General features: G+C 50.3%; 1 protein-coding gene across 1 annotated transcript; it reads right to left on the bottom strand.

The window, feature by feature from the left end:
• nab2 (NGFI-A binding protein 2 (EGR1 binding protein 2)) lies at positions 1–23,453 on the bottom strand. Its single transcript, XM_085972984.1, has 7 exons — positions 23,365–23,453; positions 19,669–20,497; positions 15,986–16,119; positions 13,950–14,001; positions 8,723–8,867; positions 6,969–7,163; positions 1–6,003 (listed from the first exon to the last, which is right to left on the bottom strand). The coding sequence occupies exons 2-7, from the start codon at positions 20,473–20,475 to the stop codon at positions 5,906–5,908; spliced, it is 1,431 nt and encodes a 476-aa protein (XP_085829110.1). The 5' UTR covers positions 20,476–20,497; positions 23,365–23,453; the 3' UTR covers positions 1–5,905.
• Positions 23,454–24,855: the final 1,402 nt, after the last annotated feature.

The raw sequence follows: 24,855 nt of genomic DNA, 5'->3' as shown, positions 1-24,855 counted from the left end.
AATAACTTTCTTTTACTTAAAAATCAACAAGAGGTTACAAGCAATTTTGTTCATTCGCCTATTACAGGTAAGCATGCATGATTCTTATTTACTTGAAGCTCAAGTGATTATAAGTAAAACACATATGTACTAACACCCACGAGTGGTTGGTTCAGTGGTGACTAGTACCTTTGTAACTGGCAACTGACCACACTGTGTGAATAATGGTCAGCAGCTGTTTTTTTCTCCTCCTCTTATCAACTAGTCAGTTAGTCAGTGGGCCTCAAGACCGGTTACACTATTTGTCTGAAGATGTTCCTGTTTTCTTTGCAATAGCTCAGTAGTTTAATAGTTTGTTCTCACAGAACTGTCAAGGTCTGTTTTCCTTATCTGTGATTAACAGCTTGCAGCCTTCACAGTCGCAGCAGCTTATTTTACATTTGTTTAGCTGAAAGTCTCTTGGCCTCTCGAGGAATGCTGGTACATTAAATTTAGTCAACTTTTAAGTTTGGTCAAGTTACAGCAAATGACGTATTCTTACAGGGGCTGAATGGCCTCCTCCTGTTCCTATGTTGGCACCCAGGGCTGTGATATAGAGGTGGTGGCAGTCCTCCAGTACCTCAACCACATAGTCATTTTTAGCATGTGAGTGAGTGACGTCAAGCTATCCGTCTGCGGTGACAACTGAAGCTGATCATATCTTCAACCAACTCACTCACTCACCTTTCCAGCAGGGGTTCCTGACTAGCAGTTAGGAGCAGTGCTAGACTCCCAGTGCTGTCTAATCTGCCCCATCGGTGGCAGCATAGTAATTGTTTCCCCCTTCCCAGCCTAAACATGCAGAGGAGAATTGGAACACCCCAAATGCCACGCTGCCTGAGTTCAGCTAACCTGGACCTGGGAGCTTCCTGCTGTGTGTGGCTTAGTACCACACATGGGGGTACATTTACCCACTGAGCCTTCAGGGGAGCTCTAGTCTCTGTATGTTTTTATATTTTATATTTGAAAATGAATTGATTCAAACTTGTGACCTCAGATAATGAGAATTTTTTTTTAATGGAATTGTCTTTGGATACCACCAGGAGACCACCAGAAATAAATTCTAAAATATACTTTATTTGCACATAACAAAATAAATACTATACATTAGTGTGCACACTATAAAAACAGAACGGTCCCTAATCTTCAAGAAACATACCAAGACGATGACCTCACACAGCCTAAGACACAGAGAAAAGAGATCTTTTAGTGCATGAGTTGCAGGTGTGACAGTCCAGGTTATAAGGTCATTGCTTATTACCCTTTATATCCCAAAACCAATTCTACATTTAGACATTAAGCTCAATTCTATCAAATACATCGTCTTTTTCTTTAGCTACAGCTATATCCGTGACTCGGGCTAATGCTCCTTTGAATAATTCTTGATGTCTAGTTTGCTCGGATGCCCTTTTAATCTAGGCTGACACTTCCACTGCAGTACTGAGGGAGCGCCGCACTGTCGGAGGGGCAGTACTGAGGGAGCGCCGCACTGTCGGAGGGGCAGTACTGAGGGAGCGCCGCACTGTCGGAGGGGCAGTACTGAGGGAGCGCCGCACTATCGGAGGGGCAGTACTGAGGGAGCGCCGCACTGTCGGAGGGGCAGTACTGAGGGAGCGCCGCACTGTCGGAGGGGCAGTACTGAGGGAGCGCCGCACTGTCGGAGGGGCAGTACTGAGGGAGTGCCGCACTGTCGGAGGGGCAGTACTGAGGGAGCGCCGCACTGTCGGAGGGGCAGTACTGTGGTGCCGTCTTTCGGATGAGACATTAAACCAAGGCCCCGTCTGCTCTCAGGTGGACGTAAAAGATCCCACAGCACTATTTCGAAGAAGAGTAGGAAAGTTGTCCCCGGTGTCCTGGGGCCAATATTTATCCCTCAACCAACGTCACTAAAACAGATTATCTGGTCATTATCTCATTGCTGTTTGTGGGAGCTTGCTGTGCGCAAATTGGCTACCACATTTCCTACATTACAACAGTGACTACACTTCAAAAAGTACTTCATTGGCAGTGGTCACAGTCTTATGATAAGGGGTAAGCCATTTAGGACAGAGATGAGGAATTTCTTCACCCAGAGAGTGGTGAACCTGTGGAATTCTCTACCACAGAGGGCGGTGGAGGCCAGTTCATTAAATATATTCAAGAAAGAGTTGGATATATTTCTTAAGGCTAAAGGGATCAAGGGATATGGGGAGAAAGCAGGGACCGGGTACTGAATTTGGATGATCAGCCATGATCTCATTGAATGGCGGAGCAGGCTCGAGGGGCCGAATGGCCTACTCCTGCTCCTATCTTCTATGTTTCTATGGGACATCCGGAGGTTCTGAAAGGTGCTGTAGAAATGCAAGTCTTTTTCTTTTCTTTTTCAATGCTGCAGTGCTGATATTGAATGAGAGGGGTGATTAGCTCATCTTTTATTCCTCGTTATAATGCCCCGCTTTTTGAGTTTACCCCATCCATCGCTCTACTCTCCAGTCAGGAGGGTCGACTACCTGCTGTTGGGTCTGCCACACTTGAGTGCTCCCTGCTGACGCACTCTCCAGCCCAGCCTCGATGGAAATCTTACTGAGTAGGGAATGGCAAGCGTGAATCTTCATCTTTCCCCCACTCTACTGTTCAACACGACGGTGCGAATACAAGCTGTGCTACTAAGGGCAAACGTCTTTAGTTGTCTCCATGATTTTCATGCCTGCTTTGGCGACACCCGGCTGATCTGTGCTGGCCAGCCTTAGTCACAACTCACTATCACCTAAACCTTTAACTACAAGCACAGTAAGCAAATTACATTGAGAAGGAAAATGAGACGAGATTTTGAACAAATCACTCATGGAAAGTTGTTGATGCCACTGAAATAACCCTTCTCTTTTCCGGGGGACTTTGGTGCAGCTGCAATCCACTTTTGGAGCTTAAAATGAATGTTTACCCGTTAAAAACAAGTTAACTTTAGCATTGTGTTACAAAAAAATCAATGAAGATCTACAACGATACAATGCTTTTTAAGAGGCAATAAGGAGGTACGTAATTAACCACGGCTTAAACCAGCACTGCAGACTGCAGTAGATCTTTCTCTGTATCTGGCCAGTCCTCTCTTCCCCCTCCTACCATACGTGACTGCAGCAGTGACTCAGTGTGAGGGGGATGCAGAGTTTCACTCCACCCTGGAGTTTTCTGTGCTCAGTGTTGTTAGTTGCAGTCATCAACTGGTGATTACAGTTTGTTTTTATATTGTGGCCCACAATCTGCCAACAGGAAGGAGATGGGATTTCAGTCGCCTCCATTTTGCCCATGTGAAACCAGACACTGAATTAAATCCAACGATTCCTGTGCAGACTCCTTTACTTGTTCCAAACCAGAAGCAATAATAATTTTTTTTTAAACTGCAGTAGCTCAGTGTAAAATCTGGCTTGGATCTTTGCAGGTGAGGATTAGGATTTCACCGGATGTGGGCGTGGCTGGCATTTATTGCCCATCCCTAACTGCCCTCGAGAAGGTGGTGGTGGGCCGCCGCCTTGAACCGCTGCCGTCCGTGTGGTCTCTCAGATTGTCTCTCACTTTAAAGGTGCATGGTCTTCCTGAAAATACCTTTACAAAAATCCCACCTGTTGACATAAATCATGTGCTGGATGCCCTGTGCCTCTTCATACAAGAAAAGTACTTTTGCAAAACACTTTTTCATCAAGACAGCTTAAGATATAACTGGTAGAGGGGGTTGAACTGTGGGAGCTTGGAGGGTGGGACCAACATCACATTTATATTACAAGTTGCCTCTGGAGGTAGCACTACACTGGTGATCCCAGTGCTGGCAGCATAGACCCCCCTCCCCCCACCTCAAGAGATGGTGTAATCCTGTGGTAGAAAACATACACCACCTGCCACCATCTTGGCCTGGATGTGGACAAGCTGATCTCTCAACTCACCCATACATTGGGTACAGACCAAGCCCTGAGCCCATCCGATATAGGCCGACTCCTCAGCTGATCCTGCACAATCCAGCAATGCAGTTTTCATTCTGCTGGTCTATTCAGACCTCTCTCCCCCCGCTAACATTAGGGAAGGTCTGCAGCCAGGAATAGAAAGTTGCAACTTCCGAATAATTGCGCATGCTCAGTTATATCTCAGTTGTCACTGGCACTCGGAATCCATCCTGCAGTGGAAACACATTAACACACTAAGGAATCACTTCCAGTGAAATATAAGTATGACGCCGATCTCTCAGTGAACATGTGGTTGCAGGTTTTAAAAAAATACAGCTTCCCCCACAACAATTTAAAAAAAAATAGAAACACAAGCATCCAAACTCCTGTACTAAGATAAAGCAGAGGCTGAAACTGAATGAAACAGATGGTGAAATTGACAGCATTTGTTTCTTTGGTTTAATACTCATTGAGTCACAGACCTTTCCTTTCACAGTGCCTCCACTGTTAGCTTGGCATCATATCAGTAAACAAAAAAATCTCAATTTGTTTCCTTAAATAAATTAATGAATTGAAATGGGATCTGGAATACTTGCATATGTAAATTAAACTGAAATAGATGTTCAAGAGGCATTGAATATTCGCATTGAAGTAAACAAGAGACTCAAGATAAATAGACGATTATTATTTTCTTTCACTTCATCGTCTGGTCCAACTCCCACCTTAAGAGTTGTCTTTGCACAACTCAATGCACCAGTATATCATCATACTCCACTGTATGCCAAAGCTCTGCATCACTAACCCTGCTCTCTAAAATATTAGTTAATGTTTCTGCAACAAATGGGTTTAAAGCCCCCTCTGGCTCAATCAGTAAGCACACTGCCAAGTGTGAACTGAACCATACAGACCAGGAGGCTCTGAGTATCCACTCCCAGGCCAGAGGTCTCGCTGGAAAGGTGCAGGTGCGGGAAGTGAGGACAGGATCGGAATTGGCTCCAGTACCTACTGACACACCTTGTCCAGGCTCGCACATAAAGATTGGGTCACTCAGGTAACGTACTGGAGGTTGGAGAGCACCTGGGCAAAATCATCAGGAGAAGGGGGAAAGAATTGCATGGAGGGGGGAAGGAGGTAGGTCTGCACGTTATACAGACACACTTGTGTGTGTTTCCAGGCAGTAACTCATCTCAATTGATGTTGATAAACCCTTCGAGCGTGGGTCTCCTGTCTAAAAGGTAACATCTTGTAACACACTGCAGCGCCTTGGGACGTTTTACTACGTTAAAGACGCTATATAAATACAAGTTGATGTTGTTGTTGAGATATCCCAGGTGCAAGGTCCCAGTGCAGGCGCTGCAATATAACACTGTCTCTGTTCGGATGTTACAACACCCTACAGCCAACCTCTGCATTTTATAATCTAAAACCAACTCTCCTTCCTTCCAATCACTTCCAGCTCACTGTTAATGGAGGGAAACTTTGCACAGGTCAACAACGTGAAGACCTGGCCTGCCTCCTGGCCGGCACTGCTTCAATGTGGAATGTGCAGTTACATCTCAAACCTGTCTACACTGGTGATCTGTAGTGCAGATGGAATCCGAGTCTATACCCTCTTTGAATTAAAGAGCAGCAGTGGATAAATCTGAATTCTGAATGGAGCAGGATTCTCGTGGATTCAGATCTCGTTTGTGTAAGTGTCTGATCTGAATTATCTCCAGGATGACCATCCCACAGTGCAGTGCCAACACAGGCCCCTCAAAAATTATTTTCTGAGATTATAATTAGACAAATCACTGCCTAATCTAAGTGGGGGTGGGGAGTGGGGTTAACTTCAAACTTGGCAGTGTAGATCCCACGCATCCCCTGAGAGAATTAAGAAAATGGTCAGCATTAAATCCTGATATCATCATATGCAGTCCCATTAGTTTCAGCCTCTGGTTTTTTTTGGTTTCATTGCGTCCTTTGGTTTAATTATTTCACCCATCGTCCTCCTGCTCCCTTTTCACTGCTTTCAGTCCGTTCTCGATGTTGTTGGAGGCTGATTGACAGCTGCCTTTCAGACACTCCCAGCTTTCTGCTTTTCAAACAAAAAGGGAAGCAAGACGATTAGGATAAAAACATTAGGAACAAGTTAACCCTTTATTACTAATAGTGCTCTCCATACGATAGGTTAGGAAGGAGTCATAGCATCATACAGCACAGAAGGAGGCCATTCGGCCCATCGTGCTTGTGCCGGCTCTTTGGTAGAGCTGTCCAATTAATCCCACTCCTGCCTGCTCTTTCCCCACAGCCCTGCGAATTTTTATGCCACCTGCATCGCTGAGTGGCTCCATTTATGTTGCCGAGACCTGATGCGAAGCCATCTCATCCTGGCAAAGCACGCTCTGGACTGGGTACTGTGGCATACTGTGCCAGTAATGCGTTTCCCTAGGTTTGGGCTGCTCTGGACTGGTGAAAAGACTGGTTTCATTCCGTTACTCCTATTCAGATGAATGGAGCTGCACCGCGACACAGGCAGCACCTCTCTGTCAGTGACCAGAAGAGCAACCAACATCACTAAAACAGATTATCCGGTCATAATCACATTGCTGTTTGTGGGAGCTTGCTGTGCGCAAATTTGTAATGTCGGAAACGCAGCAGCCACAGTGACTACACTGCAAAAAAAAGTACTTCTTTGGCTGTAAAGCGCTTTGGGACGTCCTGAGAGCATGAAAGGCGCTGTAGAAATGCAAGTCTTTATTTTATTTGCCAGTCAAAGTAACATCAGTTTTGTAAGTCTGAGATTTTTATAAAAGTGGTTGAAGAGCAGAGCTGGTGAGGGGGGCTTCTTACTTAAACCACTCTGGGGATTCCCTTTAGGTTTTTATTTGGCCAGTTCAAGTGACACGTTCAGACAAAAGGTCAGCCCCGCCCCCTGCCGCCTACTCCTGTTTTTGGAATGATTTGGAGGGCGTTTGGTTTGAGGTCTGATCTCACCCCCGCAGCCCTCCCACACAAAACCCCGTTCAGTTCTCAGTTTATTGTCGACTAGCATCTCACCTCCGCTCTGGGGAGTCCCCTGCTTGCGGGGGCGCCGGCTACCTCGCCGGTCATGTGATACCAGCTTAGCCAATCGAAGCCCCTCGTCCAGCAGCGCGTGCTGCAGGAGGCGCCGGTTCCAGGCGGCCCGGGCGCTGGTGACCTTCGCCATGTCTGTCGAGGTGCACGGTGACGAGCTGAGCCTCCAATGACATTCTGGACATGAAGAGGAGAAAAAGCAAACACAAATCATTCATTGAGGAATGCGGTTCACACATAATAAACTGCAGCTTAAAGAAGAAACGACACGTCAAATGGAGTGAATCCGGGCCTTGCCTTTGTGTTTCGGAACATAGAGACAGGAAGAGGCCATTCAGCCCCTTGAGCCTATTCCACCATTCAATGAGATTATGGCTGACCTGTATCGTGACTCCATCCACCCACCTTGGCTCCATGGCCTAGAAATGGGGCGCCAGTCTCGACAGGGCGCCGGAAGTACCGCCCCGGAAGGAGTCGCGGCCGCCCGCCGCAAATTCAGTTTCAGCGCCCCAGACGGAAGCGTGGCGCTACTCGAGGCGCCCCGCATCCCTCTTGCGGCGCTGCAACTGAAAATCGCAGTGCAACGTGCCGCATCGCCACACGCTGCGGCACGGCGCGCTGCGGTACTGCAGGCCTCCCTCCCCTTCTTAAAAGGGAGGGGCCTGTTGCAGCGCGATCAACGATCGCGAGTGCCGGCAAAAGAGCCCGGCACCGAGGAGAAGTGCCGGGCTCTTGGGACACAGCCGGCACAACGCGGGGGGGGGGGGGGGGGTAGGCCCCCCTGAACCGGTCGCAAATTGTGACCGACGTTAAAGCAGGGGGTGCTACCAAATTTCGCGATCGGGGCGGTAGTGGGGCGCTGCGCACACCGATGACGTCATCAGTAGCGGCGCAGCGCTAATGGCTAGCGCCACCATTAGCGTCCCACTAAATTTAGCGGGAGGCGTGGCCAGTGGCGTAAAACCCACTAAGTGCCCTCTTTGGGCGCTAACGGGTGGCACAGCCCACTGAATTTCTAGGCCCATATCCCTTAATACTCTTGGCTAGCAAAAGTCTTATCAATCTCCGATTTAAAATGATTAATTGAGCTAGCATTTATTGCTTTTTGTGGGTTCAAGCCCCACTCCAGAGACTTGAGCAAATACGCTAAGCTGACACTCCCAGTGCAGGACTGAGGGAGTGCTGCACTGTCGGGGGTACTGTAAACTGTGTACACAGGTGGATATTAGATCCCCTGGCTGTATTTGAAGAAGAGCAGAGAGTTATCCCAGTGTCCTGGCCAATATTTATCCCTCAAACCAACACCGCCAAAAACTGGTCATTCGTCACATTGCTGTTTGTGGGATCTTGCTGTGTGCAAAATGTTTGCCTGCATAACAACAGTTGCTGCATTTCAAAGCAATGAATGCCAAGTACATCTGGAACTAGAGGGGTGGGCGAGGCCAGGAAACAGGACCCATTTAGGATATCTAGGAGCTGTAACGGTTGGTGTTCTCCACGAGGATCAAATGAGCTGAAGGGCCTTCTTCATCAGAACTGACTTGGTGGCAGGAGGGACCAGTCAATCAAATCAGTGAGCAAATTTCATTTATTATCCTGACTGGTGAATACTGCTCCTGTAAACTTTAAAATAAAACTGTGGATAAGTAATTCTTTGTCACCACAACTTCACCCCACGCCCCCCACCGCCAAAAAAAAGGAGTGAAAATGTAAAGTGGTGGGAGTGCTGTACATACCCTGCAGGTGTCCAGAGAGGATATCGCTGCCGTTATCCTCCTCTGTGTTGTATTTGGATCCTGCTGAATCTATGCCCTGGTATTCGATGAATTCTGTCTGACTCGGCACCACCAGTGTGTGCTCGGAGCCTGCTTCTAAGTGGTTCTTATTGGAAAAAAAGAAACGACTGAATAAACAAACGTGTGACTGACACTGTACCACCCCAGCCCCGACACTGTACCACCCCAGCCCCGACACTGTACCACCCCAGCCCCGACACTGTACCACCCCAGCCCCGACACTGTACCACCCCAGCCCCGACACTGTACCACCCCAAACCCCGACACTGTACCACCCCAACCCCGACACTGTACCACCCCAGCCCTGACACTGTACCACCCCAAACCCCGACACTGTACCACCCCAAACCCTGACACTGTACCACCCCAAATCCCGACACTGTACCACCCCAAACCCCGACACTGTACCACCCCAAACCCCGACACTGTACCACCCCAAACCCTGACACTGTACCACCCCAAACCCCGACACTGTACCACCCCAAACCCCGACACCGTACCACCCCAAACCCCGACACCGTACCACCCCAAACCCCGACACCGTACCACCCCAAACCCCGACACCGTACCACCCCGACACCATACCACCCCAAACCCCGACACCGTACCACCCCAAACCCCGACACCGTACCACCCCAAACCCCGACACTGTACCACCCCAAACCCTGACACTGTACCACCCCAGCCCTGACAGTGTACCACCCCAAACCCCGACACTGTACCACCCCAAACCCCGACACTGTACCACCCCAGCCCTGACACTGTACCACCCCAAACCCCGACACTGTACCACCCCAAACCCCGACACTGTACCACCCCAAACCCCGACACTGTACCACCCCAAACCCCGACACTGTACCACCCCAGCCCTGACAGTGTACCACCCCAAACCCCGACACTGTACCACCCCAAACCCCGACACTGTACCACCCCAAACCCCGACACTGTACCACCCCAAACCCCGACACTGTACCACCCCAAACCCCGACACTGTACCACCCCAAACCCCGACACTGTACCACCCCAAACCCCGACACTGTACCACCCCAGCCCTGACAGTGTACCACCCCAAACCCCGACACTGTACCACCCCAAACCCCGACACTGTACCACCCCAAACCCCGACACTGTACCACCCCAAACCCCGACACTGTACCACCCCAAACCCCGACACTGTACCACCCCAAACCCCGACACTGTACCACCCCAAACCCCGACACTGTACCACCCCAAACCCCGACACTGTACCACCCCAAACCCCGACACTGTACCACCCCAAACCCCGACACTGTACCACCCCAAACCCCGACACTGTACCACCCCAAACCCCGACACTGTACCACCCCAAACCCCGACACTGTACCACCCCAAACCCCGACACTGTACCACTCCAAACCCCGACACTGTACCACCCCAGCCCTGACAGTGTACCACCCCAAACCCCGACACTGTACCACCCCAAACCCCGACACTGTACCACCCCAAACCCCGACACTGTACCACCCCAAACCCCGACACTGTACCACCCCAAACCCCGACACTGTACCACCCCAAACCCCGACACTGTACCACCCCAAACCCCGACACTGTACCACCCCAAACCCCGACACTGTACCACCCCAAACCCCGACACTGTACCACCCCAAACCCCGACACTGTACCACCCCAAACCCCGACACTGTACCACCCCAAACCCCGACACTGTACCACCCCAAACCCCGACACTGTACCACCCCAGCCCCGACACTGTACCACCCCAAACCCCGACACTGTACCACCCCAAACCCCGACACTGTACCACTCCAAACCCCGACACTGTACCACCCCAGCCCTGACAGTGTACCACCCCAAACCCCGACACTGTACCACCCCAAACCCCGACACTGTACCACCCCAAACCCCGACACTGTACCACCCCAAACCCCGACACTGTACCACCCCAAACCCTGACACTGTACCACCCCAGCCCTGACACTGTACCACCCCAAACCCTGACACTGTACCACCCCAGCCCTGACACTGTACCACCCCAAACCCTGATACTGTACCACCCCAGCCCTGACACTGTACCACCCCAAACCCTGACACTGTACCACCCCAAACCCTGACACTGTACCACCCCAAACCCCGACACTGTACCACCCCAAACCCTGACACTGTACCACCCCAAACCCCGACACTGTACCACCCCAAACCCCGACACTGTACCACCCCAGCCCTGACACTGTACCACCCCAGCCCTGACACTGTACCACCCCAGCCCTGACACTGTACCACCCCAAACCCCGACACTGTACCACCCCAAACCCCGACACTGTACCACCCCAAACCCCGACACTGTACCACCCCAAACCCCGACACTGTACCACCCCAAACCCCGACACTGTACCACCCCAAACCCTGACACTGTACCACCCCAAACCCCGACACTGTACCACCCCAAACCCCGACACTGTACCACCCCAAACCCCGACACTGTACCACCCCAAACCCCGACACTGTACCACCCCAAACCCCGACACTGTACCACCCCAGCCCTGACAGTGTACCACCCCAAACCCCGACACTGTACCACCCCAAACCCCGACACTGTACCACCCCAGCCCTGACAGTGTACCACCCCAAACCCCGACACTGTACCACCCCAAACCCCGACACTGTACCACCCCAGCCCTGACACTGTACCACCCCAAACCCCGACACTGTACCACCCCAAACCCCGACACTGTCCCACCCCAGCCCCGACACTGTACCACCCCAGCCCTGACACTGTACCACCCCAAACCCCGACATTGTACCACCCCAAACCCCGACACTGTACCACCCCAGCCCTGACACTGTACCACCCCAAACCCCGACACTGTACCACCCCAAACCCCGACACTGTACCACCCCAAACCCCGACACTGTACCACCCCAAACCCCGACACTGTACCACCCCAAACCCCGACACTGTACCACCCCAAACCCCGACACTGTACCACCCCAAACCCCGACACTGTACCACCCCAGCCCTGACACTGTACCACCCCAAACCCCGACACTGTACCACCCCAAACCCCGACACTGTACCACCCCAAACCCCCGACACTGTACCACCCCAAACCCCGACACTGTACCACCCCAAACCCCGACACTGTACCACCCCAAACCCCGACACTGTACCACCCCAAACCCCGACACTGTACCACCCCAAACCCCGACACTGTACCACCCCAAACCCCGACACTGTACCACCCCAAACCCCGACACTGTACCACCCCAAACCCCGACACTGTACCACTCCAAACCCCGACACTGTACCACCCCAGCCCTGACAGTGTACCACCCCAAACCCCGACACTGTACCACCCCAAACCCCGACACTGTACCACCCCAAACCCCGACACTGTACCACCCCAAACCCCGACACTGTACCACCCCAAACCCCGACACTGTACCACCCCAAACCCCGACACTGTACCACCCCAAACCCCGACACTGTACCACCCCAAACCCCGACACTGTACCACCCCAAACCCCGACACTGTACCACCCCAAACCCCGACACTGTACCACCCCAAACCCCGACACTGTACCACCCCAGCCCCGACACTGTACCACCCCAAACCCCGACACTGTACCACCCCAAACCCCGACACTGTACCACTCCAAACCCCGACACTGTACCACCCCAGCCCTGACAGTGTACCACCCCAAACCCCGACACTGTACCACCCCAAACCCCGACACTGTACCACCCCAAACCCCGACACTGTACCACCCCAAACCCTGACACTGTACCACCCCAGCCCTGACACTGTACCACCCCAAACCCTGACACTGTACCACCCCAGCCCTGACACTGTACCACCCCAAACCCTGATACTGTACCACCCCAAACCCCGACACTGTACCACCCCAAACCCCGACACTGTACCACCCCAAACCCTGACACTGTACCACCCCAAACCCTGACACTGTACCACCCCAAACCCCGACACTGTACCACCCCAAACCCCGACACTGTACCACCCCAGCCCTGACACTGTACCACCCCAGCCCTGACACTGTACCACCCCAGCCCTGACACTGTACCACCCCAAACCCCGACACTGTACCACCCCAAACCCCGACACTGTACCACCCCAAACCCCGACACTGTACCACCCCAAACCCCGACACTGTACCACCCCAAACCCCGACACTGTACCACCCCAAACCCTGACACTGTACCACCCCAAACCCCGACACTGTACCACCCCAAACCCCGACACTGTACCACCCCAAACCCCGACACTGTACCACCCCAAACCCCGACACTGTACCACCCCAAACCCCGACACTGTACCACCCCAGCCCTGACAGTGTACCACCCCAAACCCCGACACTGTACCACCCCAAACCCCGACACTGTACCACCCCAGCCCTGACACTGTACCACCCCAAACCCCGACACTGTACCACCCCAAACCCCGACACTGTACCACCCCAGCCCCGACACTGTACCACCCCAGCCCCGACACTGTACCACCCCAGCCCTGACACTGTACCACCCCAAACCCCGACACTGTACCACCCCAAACCCCGACACTGTACCACCCCAGCCCTGACACTGTACCACCCCAAACCCCGACACTGTACCACCCCAAACCCCGACACTGTACCACCCCAAACCCCGACACTGTACCACCCCAAACCCCGACACTGTACCACCCCAAACCCCGACACTGTACCACCCCAAACCCCGACACTGTACCACCCCAAACCCCGACACTGTACCACCCCAGCCCTGACACTGTACCACCCCAAACCCCGACACTGTACCACCCCAAACCCCGACACTGTACCACCCCAAACCCCCGACACTGTACCACCCCAAACCCCGACACTGTACCACCCCAAACCCCGACACTGTACCACCCCAAACCCCGACACTGTACCACCCCAAACCCCGACACTGTACCACCCCAAACCCCGACACTGTACCACCCCAAACCCTGACACTGTACCACCCCAAACCCCGACACTGTACCACCCCAAACCCCGACACTGTACCACCCCAAACCCCCGACACTGTACCACCCCAAACCCCGACACTGTACCACCCCAAACCCCGACACTGTACCACCCCAGCCCTGACAGTGTACCACAATACAGGGGCATTAAACCTGGAGACTGGACTTACCTCGAGTTTGATATTCTTCACAGCGGGACCATTGACTTCATCAGAATTTAATCTGAAGGTAGAATATGGATGAAAGACAGCTTTAGGATATAGCAAAACAAATGTAGGCTCGAATAAAATGTGCTATTTTCTATTTCCCTCCCCTCCAGTTCTTTCCCCTCCTCCTGAAGGCGCTGAGTCATGTTGGGGTACATCTTCGACAGACATCGGCTGTGCCCGAGTGTCGGCAGGGTATGTGACTGTGTGGGCCAGGACTGATGATAGAATTATTCAGTCATGGGAGCTAAATTCGGTTGATTTGCGCCTCCCGTTAGCACCCTAAGAGGGGGGCAAATCATCTAGCACCTGGGCGCGGCACCGCTAACGCCTGCCGCGAAATTCAGCGGGAGGTTAGCGGCGGCGCTAATGTCATCGCCGTGCGCAGCGCCCCGCTCGTGTCCCGGCTGTAATATTGGGTGGCGGTCCCCGACTTACTGCCGGACGCTATGTCCGCCAGGGTCAGGGGGGCCTACCTGCGGCCGGGGCGGTGCAAGTTAAAGGGGAGGTGGCGGCGGCCATTTTTGTTGCTGGCCGCCTGCCAGCACCTGCCCCCGATGCGCCCCCGCCCCCCCCCGCGGGGTGCCAGCTGCTCTCTGTGAGCCCGGCACTCCTCTTGAGGGCCGAGCTCGTTTGCCGGCACTCCTGATCCCTGGTGGCCTAGCTGGGTGCCGGGATGCGCTGCGCCAGGCCCCTCTCCTTTAATAAGGCACTACCTGGGAAAATCGGCCGCGGGGGTGCTAACATTTTCGGGGCGCTAAAATTAGCTACCCAATTTTTACCCCATAGAATTTTACAGTACAGAAGGAGGCCATTCGGCCCATTGTACCTGTGCCGGCTTTCTGACAGAGCTCTCCCCTTACTCCCTTTCCCTGTACTCTATTTGTTTTTTTAATTATCCACATCCCTTTTAAAAGTTATTGTAGATTTTGCTGTTTCTGAGGTGCCACGTCTAAACAACTTTCTGTGTAAAGGTTTGTCTCCGAACCTTTCCCATCATTCTTTTGATGATCTTAAAATTATGCTCTCTCGTTACAGACTCATTAACCAGTGGAAATAGTTTTCCCTACTTATCTTATCAAAACCACTTATAATCCTCCTCCAGCACTACAACCAACCATATTATAAAAAGGATATAGGGGCACTGGAGAGGGTGGAGAGAAGATTACAAGGATGATACCAGAAATGTGAGGTTATACCCATCAGGAAAGGATGAACAGGCTGGGTCTCTTTTCTCTTGAAAAAGGAAGGCTGAGGGGTGACCTAATAGAGGTCTTTAAAATTATGAAAGGTTTTGATAGAGTGGATAGAGAGAGAATGTTTCCACTTGTGGGGAGGAGCATAACTAGAGGCCATCAATATAAGATAGTCACCAAGAAATCCAATAGGGAATTCAGAAGAAACTTCTTTACCCAGAGAGTGGTGAGAATGTGGAACTCGCTACCACAGGGAGTGGTTGAAGCAAATAGTATCGATGTATTTAAGGGGAGGCTAGACAAGCATATGAGGGAGAAGGGACTAGAGGGTTACGCTGATAGATTTAGATGAGGAAAGACGGGAGGAGGCTCGAGTGGAGCATAAACGCCGGCATGGACTGGCTGGGCCGAATGGCCTGTTTCTGTGTCTGTAATCCTACGTAATCCTATGTAAATTTTGAACAGCTCCATCAGATCTCCTCTGATCCTAGCCACATACGCATGCTTTCCAGCAGGGGTCACCGCGTAGCGATCAGGCGCTGGAACTCTTGATTCCCTCTCCCTCGCCCAGGGGCACTGAGGCGAACTGTAGTGTCCGAACCCCCACCAGAGCTGAGTTCAACTAAATCGGCCTGGGATCTATTGGACAAGAGGCAAGAGACCAAGTCCACCACAGTGCACACCATAATAACCCTCAGACTGTCACAGAAAAACTAGATATTTAAATAAATCACAGCATTTAGAATTGAAAAAACCCAGCTGGACTGCACACAAGAGTACAACAGGGTACCTGATATGTCTTACCGTGTTTTCCTGTAAGTACAAGTGTAAGCACACTCTCGAGCCACCTGTCGAGCCAGTGAAAAGAGATCGACTCTCCGCATCAGCAGGGTGTTATCTTCCATGCAAAACTGAGCGGCCGCCTCATTGATAGTCAGCTGAAACAGGATTAGAAACAGAGTGTGCTTCAGAGTCCAGCCCATACAGGAGGCAACACGAGCAGCGAATTGTACTTTTAGAAACTGGCACCAAGTCCGAGCTGATCGAGAGCGCTGTTCCCGTGAGAGAGGAGGCCTTTTAAAATGTGCGGATACTTGCTGATATCCTGCACCCTTAAGCAGCCATTTGTTCTGCATTCCTTTTTAAAAAAAATCGAATTCCCCCACCCTGATCGTGCGACTCTTGCTGGGGTACAGTTCCACGGTGCCCTTTCCTTCTCCGCATGTCCAGTGTTCGTGTTTGAGTCCAGATCGTGAGCATTGGCTGGCTATTTGACTGTATGTGGCATCGCAGCTGAGCCAATCATGTCTGCCTGACGTCCAAATGTCTCCAACAGGAGTCACTGGACAGTGATCAGAAGCAGGGCCCCTGGCCAGTTTCTCCTCACTAGCCCATAAATACAGAGGCCTGTAACTGAGGCTGGAGCTGGACAATCTAGATGCAAGGGCTCTGTTTTAGCACTGGGACAAATTGAACACCTTAAATATTCACTCCCTCCACCACCGGCGCACCGTGGCTGCAGTGTGTACCATCTACAAGATGCACTGCAGCAACTCGCCAAGGCTTCTTCGGCAGCACCTCCCAAACCCGCGACCTAGAAGGACAAGGGCAGCAGGCACATGGAAACACCGCCACCTCCAAGTCACACACCATCCTGACTTGGAAATATATCGCTGATCCTTCATCGCCACTGGGTCAAAATCCTGGAACTCCCTCCCTAACAGCACTGTGGGAGCACCTTCACCACACGGACTGCAGCGGGTCAAGCAGGCGACTCACCACCACCTTGTCGAGGGCAACTAGGGATGGGCAATAAATGCTGGCCTTGCCAGCGACGCCCACATCCCGTGAACGAATATTTTTTAAATCCCCATTTTGTTCGGGGTCGCCGGCTTGCGAGCACTGTGGAGTGTTAAAATTGGCAGCTAATTGAGTGGGTGGAGTTTTAAACCAGTCCTCCTATTCACAGCCATTCCAAGAGATCACAGGCTAGAAATGACTGTGGGTTGTACGAATGTTGGATGTGCTCATATCAAAGTCCTCTCCATGGTATTTTAGCCACTTTAACGTTCATGGCTCCATAAAAAGAGCAGAGAGGAATTTTGTACAAGTGTTATGCAATCAAACTTTCCAAACAATAATTTCCAGGCTCCTGTGTTTAAGGTATCAGAACAGAAAATTCATGTTGATATTTTTCTGGGGGAAAGTGGGTGGGAAGTCTAGGTAATTGGTTTGCTACATTTGTTCAGGCAAACTGAGGCATTTTCCAATGTCTCTGGTTTAAATGGGCAAATCTCCCAAATATCTGTCCCACTGGATTTTAAAGCATGCTACTGCAGGTCTGGTCCTGCATCAATTAGACACAACAGCTCTCGGAGGCACCTTGTAGATGCAGCCTGTGGTAAATTGGTGGGTGTGTGGAGTTACCACGTGTTACCGCGTCTGAAAGGAGTGGTTCGCGGCTAAGGTTCTGATACTTGTTTCGCTGATGATGAAAATCTGTTGTGATCATTAAAGGAAGTGGGGATAAAATAGCCTTCTGTTTAAAAAAAAAGCAGACTCTGTTTCCAGTTGGCATTTTCAAAATTTCCAAGACAACTCACTCAAAAACTGGGTTGTCGGTTCAAACACCAGACAGAGTCGCTCTGCAAAAAAAGAGTCTGTTTTGATAATAAAGCAGCCTGTCTGGTATCTCAGGTGGCATACAGTACTGATATCACCAGTACAAAGAACATAAATCTCCTACACACATGCACCTGATGTGTGTACAAATGATGCCTTGTTTAATGTGCTGTAGGTTTGAAGAATCTAGTTGAACCCACATTACAAGATTCAAACAGCTACAAATACATCAGCAATCACCATCTGTAAGAAGTATGCACACTCGCAAACAGGATGGCAAATCCTATTATATGGGACCTGGGGAACTCTTAAAGCTGCGACGTCCTATATTTGTCTTATCTACAGCACTAAGGAAACACAATGCATTTATTCTTAGAAATGTGCATTTTAATACTGAGGGATGAGGAGCAGAGGTGGCTGGTTTTACTGCCATGCACTTTAGGGGAGAAATTGGTCTGGGGCACTAGCGAATCAGCAGCCCATTTATACTCTACTCAATTTTCTTTTCTATTGGCAGAGTATAGAACGGGCTGGCGATTCGCTAGCGCACGTTTTGCATTCTCGCCCAAGACAACTTTCTCTTCTCCCCCATTACTCATAAAAGATTCAGGTATTTGGGGGAATGGGGGTTCACAGAATGACATAAAACCCCGATTTCCAATTCTCATTCTGCCTTATCAAAACTCAAATGACTTCCAAATGAATCTGGTTAGAGCTGCTCCTTGTCGTAAATGGCAGGTTTTGCATCTCTTCCTCCTCTCTGAATCCTCACCATTGAAATCAAGACCCATCACACTCTAACTCATTCTTTCCCAGGACCTCAATACTATGGAACTCCTCGCCTCCCTTAGTCTCCCCTTCCTCCCACAATCTACAGTCTTTAAAAACCCTAGCCTGGCATCACCTAACCATTACTCCTGATTTATCTCATCTTCTTCCTTACTCTATTCAACGTGGTGGGGCCCAGATCTTGGCCATGGCTCTTCCCCTTGATTTCTCAATAACAACGCAAACTGCTTAAACTCTGCTCTAAAGGCAGAAAGCATTTTAATGGTGGGGCAGTGCAGCTTTCAGATCTGGAGATCCATTGTTCTTCTGCTCTGCCCTATCTGCTTGTGCCCTCCTACACTCTGCACGCTTGGGAGTTCTGTGAAACAAATTACTTCTCGATCCTCTCTTTGAACAAGAAGTTCGATTACTACTTGCAATAGACATCAGTGAAAAGGATACATGGGCAATGAGAAAGCGTGCTGTTGCTGTGGGATTTGGCATCCCAGTAACCATCCATGACATAAGGTAAAGCCAAGCATTAAGACAAACCATCAAGTACGAGAACCGAAAGATGCCTATTTAAGTTCATTGTTAACATTAAGATGATGGATCAGGTAGAGTGTTTTAAAACTAAAATGATATAAATATATTTCTCTTTATTTCACAGTAGCAGCCCTGATACACAATGATACAAGGTTCGAGGGGATTGGGTATTTACAAATGATTTGTCAACAATCAGAGCGCTCCTTTAATCCCCTACTTGTAATTGTATATTTATTAAACTGCCTGACGTAAGAAAACTACTAGGCACTTGGTCTAAGCGTTAAACAAAGCTTTAATCAACTGTTTTACAACATGGAGGTCTAGTTGTGTCCTTCACTAGTTCCAGTTAAGAATGTCCTGCGCAAGCTGGGCCCGTGCCCGAGTATTTATACTCTCCCTGGACAGCGCCACCCGTAGGCCACTCAGTATTATTTCATAAGTCTTTCTTTCATGAATGACTGATTCATGTCACTGCCTCCACCCTCCATCCCCCACATTTTGTCAGAGCTGCCTCTATTTACATTACAAGGATTATACAATCAGTTCCCAACCTCGTGCTGTGTCAGCTGTTTGCTGTCCCTGCGCTTGGAGTCAAATCGCCCATAGATTGCACTGTACTTCCGGATCTCCTCCTCCTTTACGGGATTATTGTTCTCCATATCGAAGATGTGACCTATGGATTTTGCCAGCTTCTTGTTCAGTCTCAAAAGTTCCTTGGTTTCCATGGGATCGCTTTTGGGGAAGGTGTTCATCATGTGCCTGACGCGCTCTGCGATTGTGCGGACCGTGTCGAAGTCCAGTTTACATGTGTTCTCTTGGGGAGACACTTGGTCCTCCTCTATGAGGCTGCTGTCGGCCTCTGGCGTGTGCCACCCTTGCCAAACCCGGACATCGCTGGAAATCTGCACTGGGGAATTCTTCTCCCCGCCATCGGATGAGGAGTGAGGGCTGACGCTCCTTGCCGATGCAGTGCCAAAACTCTGCAGATGTTTGACTTGCATTTCAGGAGAAGTGCCTCTGCCATTACTGACTGACTTCCTCTTTGGCTCCTGTGAAGATGCCCCTGACAGTTTAAATAGGGGGATGCTACTGACTGGAACGGAAGCCAGAGGCTGGCTGAAAATGGCTGGGTTGGCCATCCAGTCCTGTAAGGCCTTTTGTAGCCTTCGGACATGGAGAGGCTTGGTTGCCATGCCAACCAAGGCCATGATTTCCAAGAACTCCTCCTCTCCGGCCTCACAGAGCTGCTGCACATCATCCCCTCCCTGCTGAATGAACGTATCGTAATATGCCAGGAGATTGGCCCTCTGGAGGAGACGGTATAGCTGAAGTTCACCAAGGGTTCGTGGCAAAGACATTGTCGGTGAGTCGGCGCTGAACCTGTGAGTAAACAACACAACATTTAGTCTCATGATTCAGACCGAAACTGGGGAATGTTTTCTCACACATTCTATCACTGGTAGAATGTTTTGCTATCTAAATAAAGATCAGTCAAGATTCTGATAAATGTCACCATTTTACAAGCCCTGTAGTGTCCAACTGCGCTCAAGGCTCTTGTCGCTGGACAGGAAGTAAGGCTTAAAGAAATGATCCAACCCACACAGCAGTTATTTAAGGGCTTTGTTTCATTTCTGTTGGTACTGGGGATATTCAAAAATGACTCGTTCTTGGGGGTTTATATAGTGCTGGTGGAAGCAATGAATTGTATTACAGCCCTGTAAGTCATTGTATCATCCTGCACAGACCCTGTGTGGTAGTCGGGACATTACAAACTCAAAGTCTGCAGTGTTTTGTGTATGTGTGCATGTGTGTGTGGTTGGGGGGGGGGGGGGGGGGGGGACATTACAAACTCAAAGTCTGCAGTGTTTTGTGTATGTGTGCATGTGTGTGTGGTGGGGGGTGGGGGGAGGTAGATGGGGTACAGACCTTTATACTATCTATAGAATTATTTTCTCAGTGATATTTTTAAGACACGGGGTGGATTTACTCCCGGAGTGGATTGCACTGGCTGGTTCCTTGTAGTCCTGCCGGGAGGCCTGGTCCATTTTGAAGGCCAAGCCTCATTTGCATGGAGCTGGCAGGCTGTGGCCAGAAACACGAGAGCCTCGGGGCAGCCCACCAACTATGCAACATCAGGTGGCCTGTCCGTGGGGGTGGCTCCGACCTGCTGGGGCAAAGGGGATGGGGGAAGTGGCAGAGGCCCAGGCTGGGGTTGTAAGGCCAGAAAGACCACTCCTGCTCCTCCTCCCAGCCCCACAAATATGACAAGTAACTCACCTTACGAGTCCTCTTCAGCCGGGCCGCTAGCTGATACTGCCCGGAGCTGGCACAGCACAGGCTCAGTCCAAAAATGGCAATCGGGGTCCTACTGACATCATAGGAGCCCGATTTACATTTGAAATAGTCCTAATGACTGACTCCGGGGGCTACTCCGGCTGCCCAGCAATAGGCCCCAGTGAACATTGCTGCGGCCATGGTGAAGGAGGCAACGGTGGCAGCAGGTCATTGCCGACCATTTGCGGGCACTGCCATGCCACCCCCTTTCCACTGAGCGGCAGGGCTGGAAATTCAGTCCACTCAGCATTGCATTAAAAAGTGAAACTTTACACCAGAGAGGGTTTATTTAAAAACGTTCTTTTAAATAAAAAGCTTTAACGGTAGACAGGCAGCAGGAGGTCATGGGAAGAAGCAACAGCTGGATCCCTGAACCATCCATTAACAACAGCTGGATCCCTGAACCACAGGAGTTGGCAATTCTTGTGATTGGAGACAATGAGGTTGCACCATTAATTAACTCAAATTTCTCTCCACGGATGTTGCCTGACTTGCTGAGTTTTTCCAGCATTTTCTGTTGTTATTGCACCATTAATTAGATAGGGTGAGCATTGATGGACCTGATTCTCCTATTGTGTCTTTGTACGGTTGGCAAGTATAAAAGAGAAGAGATAAATTAAGTAGAAGTGACTAGGTGACATCAAGGCTGGAGTTTAAAAGTTTGTAGAATATAGAAGGAAAGACTGAGGAATTCCAGTTTTAACGTCCTGGGAAAGGATAAGTAGAAGATGGTGCGGAGTCTTTCTATCAACATGGCGAGAAGGTAGTGAGCAGGAAGAGTGTGTAGGATGGTGTATTTGGAACTTAGAAGGAACATGACGGTGAAGTTCAGAGGAGCACTGTCCAGAGTATTGATAAAATAGGGAAAGGTTACAATGGGAGGAGGAGGTTGGAAGGCACAAATGGGAGAGGGGTCACCAATCAAATGACCAGCATCCTGCCCAGGACCTCCCCAGATATGGGAGCAGCGTCAAATCTTGGACGGAGTTGGGCTGTACAGAGAGGAAATAGTAATGATTACAGAGCAAACAGGAAATCTAAAACTTGTATTTTATAATTCATACCAAATAGTTTATCCTGTACTAATCCCCTGTTGAAGCATAAACTCGTATTACTATAAGATCTGCCACGTGATAATGCCATATAAAAAGTCACCACCAACTTACACCACCATCAATATGTGAAATACAATCATTGTATTTTATACAATCTATATTACACACAGTCCATATCATATACTGTGTACATTATACACAGTCCTATATATTACATGCAATTGGTATATATTCATTACAATTGGTATATATTCATTACAATCAGTGTATGTTATACTCTGTCAGTATATATTACAGTGTATATTTTACTAGATGGTCCAACATGGTCTTTTCTGGTTCTGTAAGTTCTTATCCTGTGCACAATCAACACACAGTCTCCTTGTCTTAATTCAAAGTTGCTTAATTCAATTTTCCAATAATGAATTTTCTTTAGCTCTAAGCGCCCACTTTCCTATGTTATTTACATTGCATAATTCATGTGATTGGATATTCCAACTTTTTAGTGCAAAGACAATTTTGAGTTATCAGAACATACATAAAATAGAAAATACCATGCAGTGGTTTACAGGCTATAATTTAATCTCAGTTGATTCTGTGGAGTCTTAAAAAAAACATTCAAGCTTTTGCCACAGTTTACAGTCTCAGTGGATCTACTAGATATAGATTACAGCCTTACAACTCACAGTTAACCATCTATTACCTTGCCCAGACTCTGGGTGACAGAACAGTCGAATCCTCAGTCTGGAGTACTTTAGGATAAAGCAGCAGTTGGTAAATAGAGGGGAGATTCCCTCTGGACCTGGCTAACCCCATGAGTTAGCTCAGTGTGGGCTATCCCCCAGTCTCTTTCTCCTTTACCTTTGTATTTGTCAGAGCTAATTGGCTGAAGTTGCCCTGCAGACTCTGGCGATCAGACGGCTGTGGGGTTGCTGTGCTGTTGGACACTTTCTGTGGGATCCCAGTCGCCAAGGAGCACCCTATGGGTGAGCCCCGATCTTCTATCGTGCCGCTTCTTCGTCGCTGCTACTTTTCGCTCTGCTGTTAAAGTGTTGAATTTTTTTTTTGGTTTGTGTCGAAGTCTGGTTGGAGAGGGCTCTGGATATTCCCGGCTCGGTTCACGCCTCCCACACGGGGGGAGAAGATTGCTGAATGACGCGTGTCCGTCCGTGGGAGGAGACGGGGGCGGCGAGGAACCCAGATCTGACCGAATAACAACCTCCATCGCCCGGGGAGATGCTGGATCAGAGGGCGGCAGGAGGCAGCAGACACAAGGCACAATGGAGGGCTTTTATTGAACAGAGAAGACAGTAACCGCACACTGCCGACTGAAAGAGTAGAAAGCCTCAACTCCTCCTCATCTCAGCTTTTGTTCATCTTTTTGTTCTTTTTCTTGCTTCATTCACTTTTTATTAAAATCATCTGCATTTTTAAAAACAAAATTTTATATCAAAAGAAGCAGCCTTGGGTTTTAGATATAAAGCCTCTTACATTGTCTTATATATATCCGTGGCTCAGTGGGTAGCGCTCAGAAGATTGTGGGTTCAAGTCCCACTCCAGAGACTTGAGCACAAAAATCTAGGCTGACAGTACTGAGGGAGTGCGGCACTGTCGGAGGGGCAGTACTGAGGGAGTGCTGCACTGTCGGAGGGTCAGTACTGAGGGAGTGTCGGAGGGGCGGTACTGAGGGAGTGCGGCACTGTCGGAGGGGCAGTACTGAGGGAGTGCTGCACTGTCGGAGGGGCGGTACTGAGGGAGCGCCGCACTGTCGGAGGGGCGGTACTGAGGGAGCGCCGCACTGTCGTAGGGTCAGTACTGAGGGAGCGCCGCACTGTCGGAGGGTCAGTACTGAGGGAGCGCCGCACTGTCGGAGGGGCAGTACTGAGGGAGCGCCGCACTGTCGGAGGGTCAGTACTGAGGGAGTGCGGCACTGTCGGAGGGTCAGTACTGAGGGAGCGCCGCACTGTCGGAGGGTCAGTACTGAGGGAGTGCGGCACTGTCGGAGGGGCAGTACTGAGGGAGTGCCGCACTGTCGGAGGGTCAGTACTGAGGGAGTGCGGCACTGTCGGAGGGTCAGTACTGAGAGAGTGCTGCACTGTCGGATGAGACGTTAAACCAAGGCCCTGTCTGCCTTCTCAGATGGATGTAAAAGATCCCATGGCACTATTGCAGCTGGTGGCCTGGCCAATATTTATACCTCATCAACATCACTAAAACAGATTATCTGGTCATTATCACATTGCTGTTTCTGGGAGCTTGCTGTGCGCAAAAGCCATTCGGTTCCTCAATACCGCTCCTCCCACAGCCCGTGTACACTCTCCCCTATCATGGACTCTACCCACCCATTCAAAC

The sequence above is a fragment of the Somniosus microcephalus genome, chromosome 33 (genome assembly GCF_052327205.1).
Source record: "Somniosus microcephalus isolate GS21.2 chromosome 33, FLI_Smic_1.0, whole genome shotgun sequence".
NCBI lineage: Eukaryota > Metazoa > Chordata > Chondrichthyes > Squaliformes > Somniosidae > Somniosus > Somniosus microcephalus.
The sequence above is the reverse complement of the archived record's forward strand: the minus strand, read 5'-3'. Positions and strand labels throughout refer to the sequence as shown.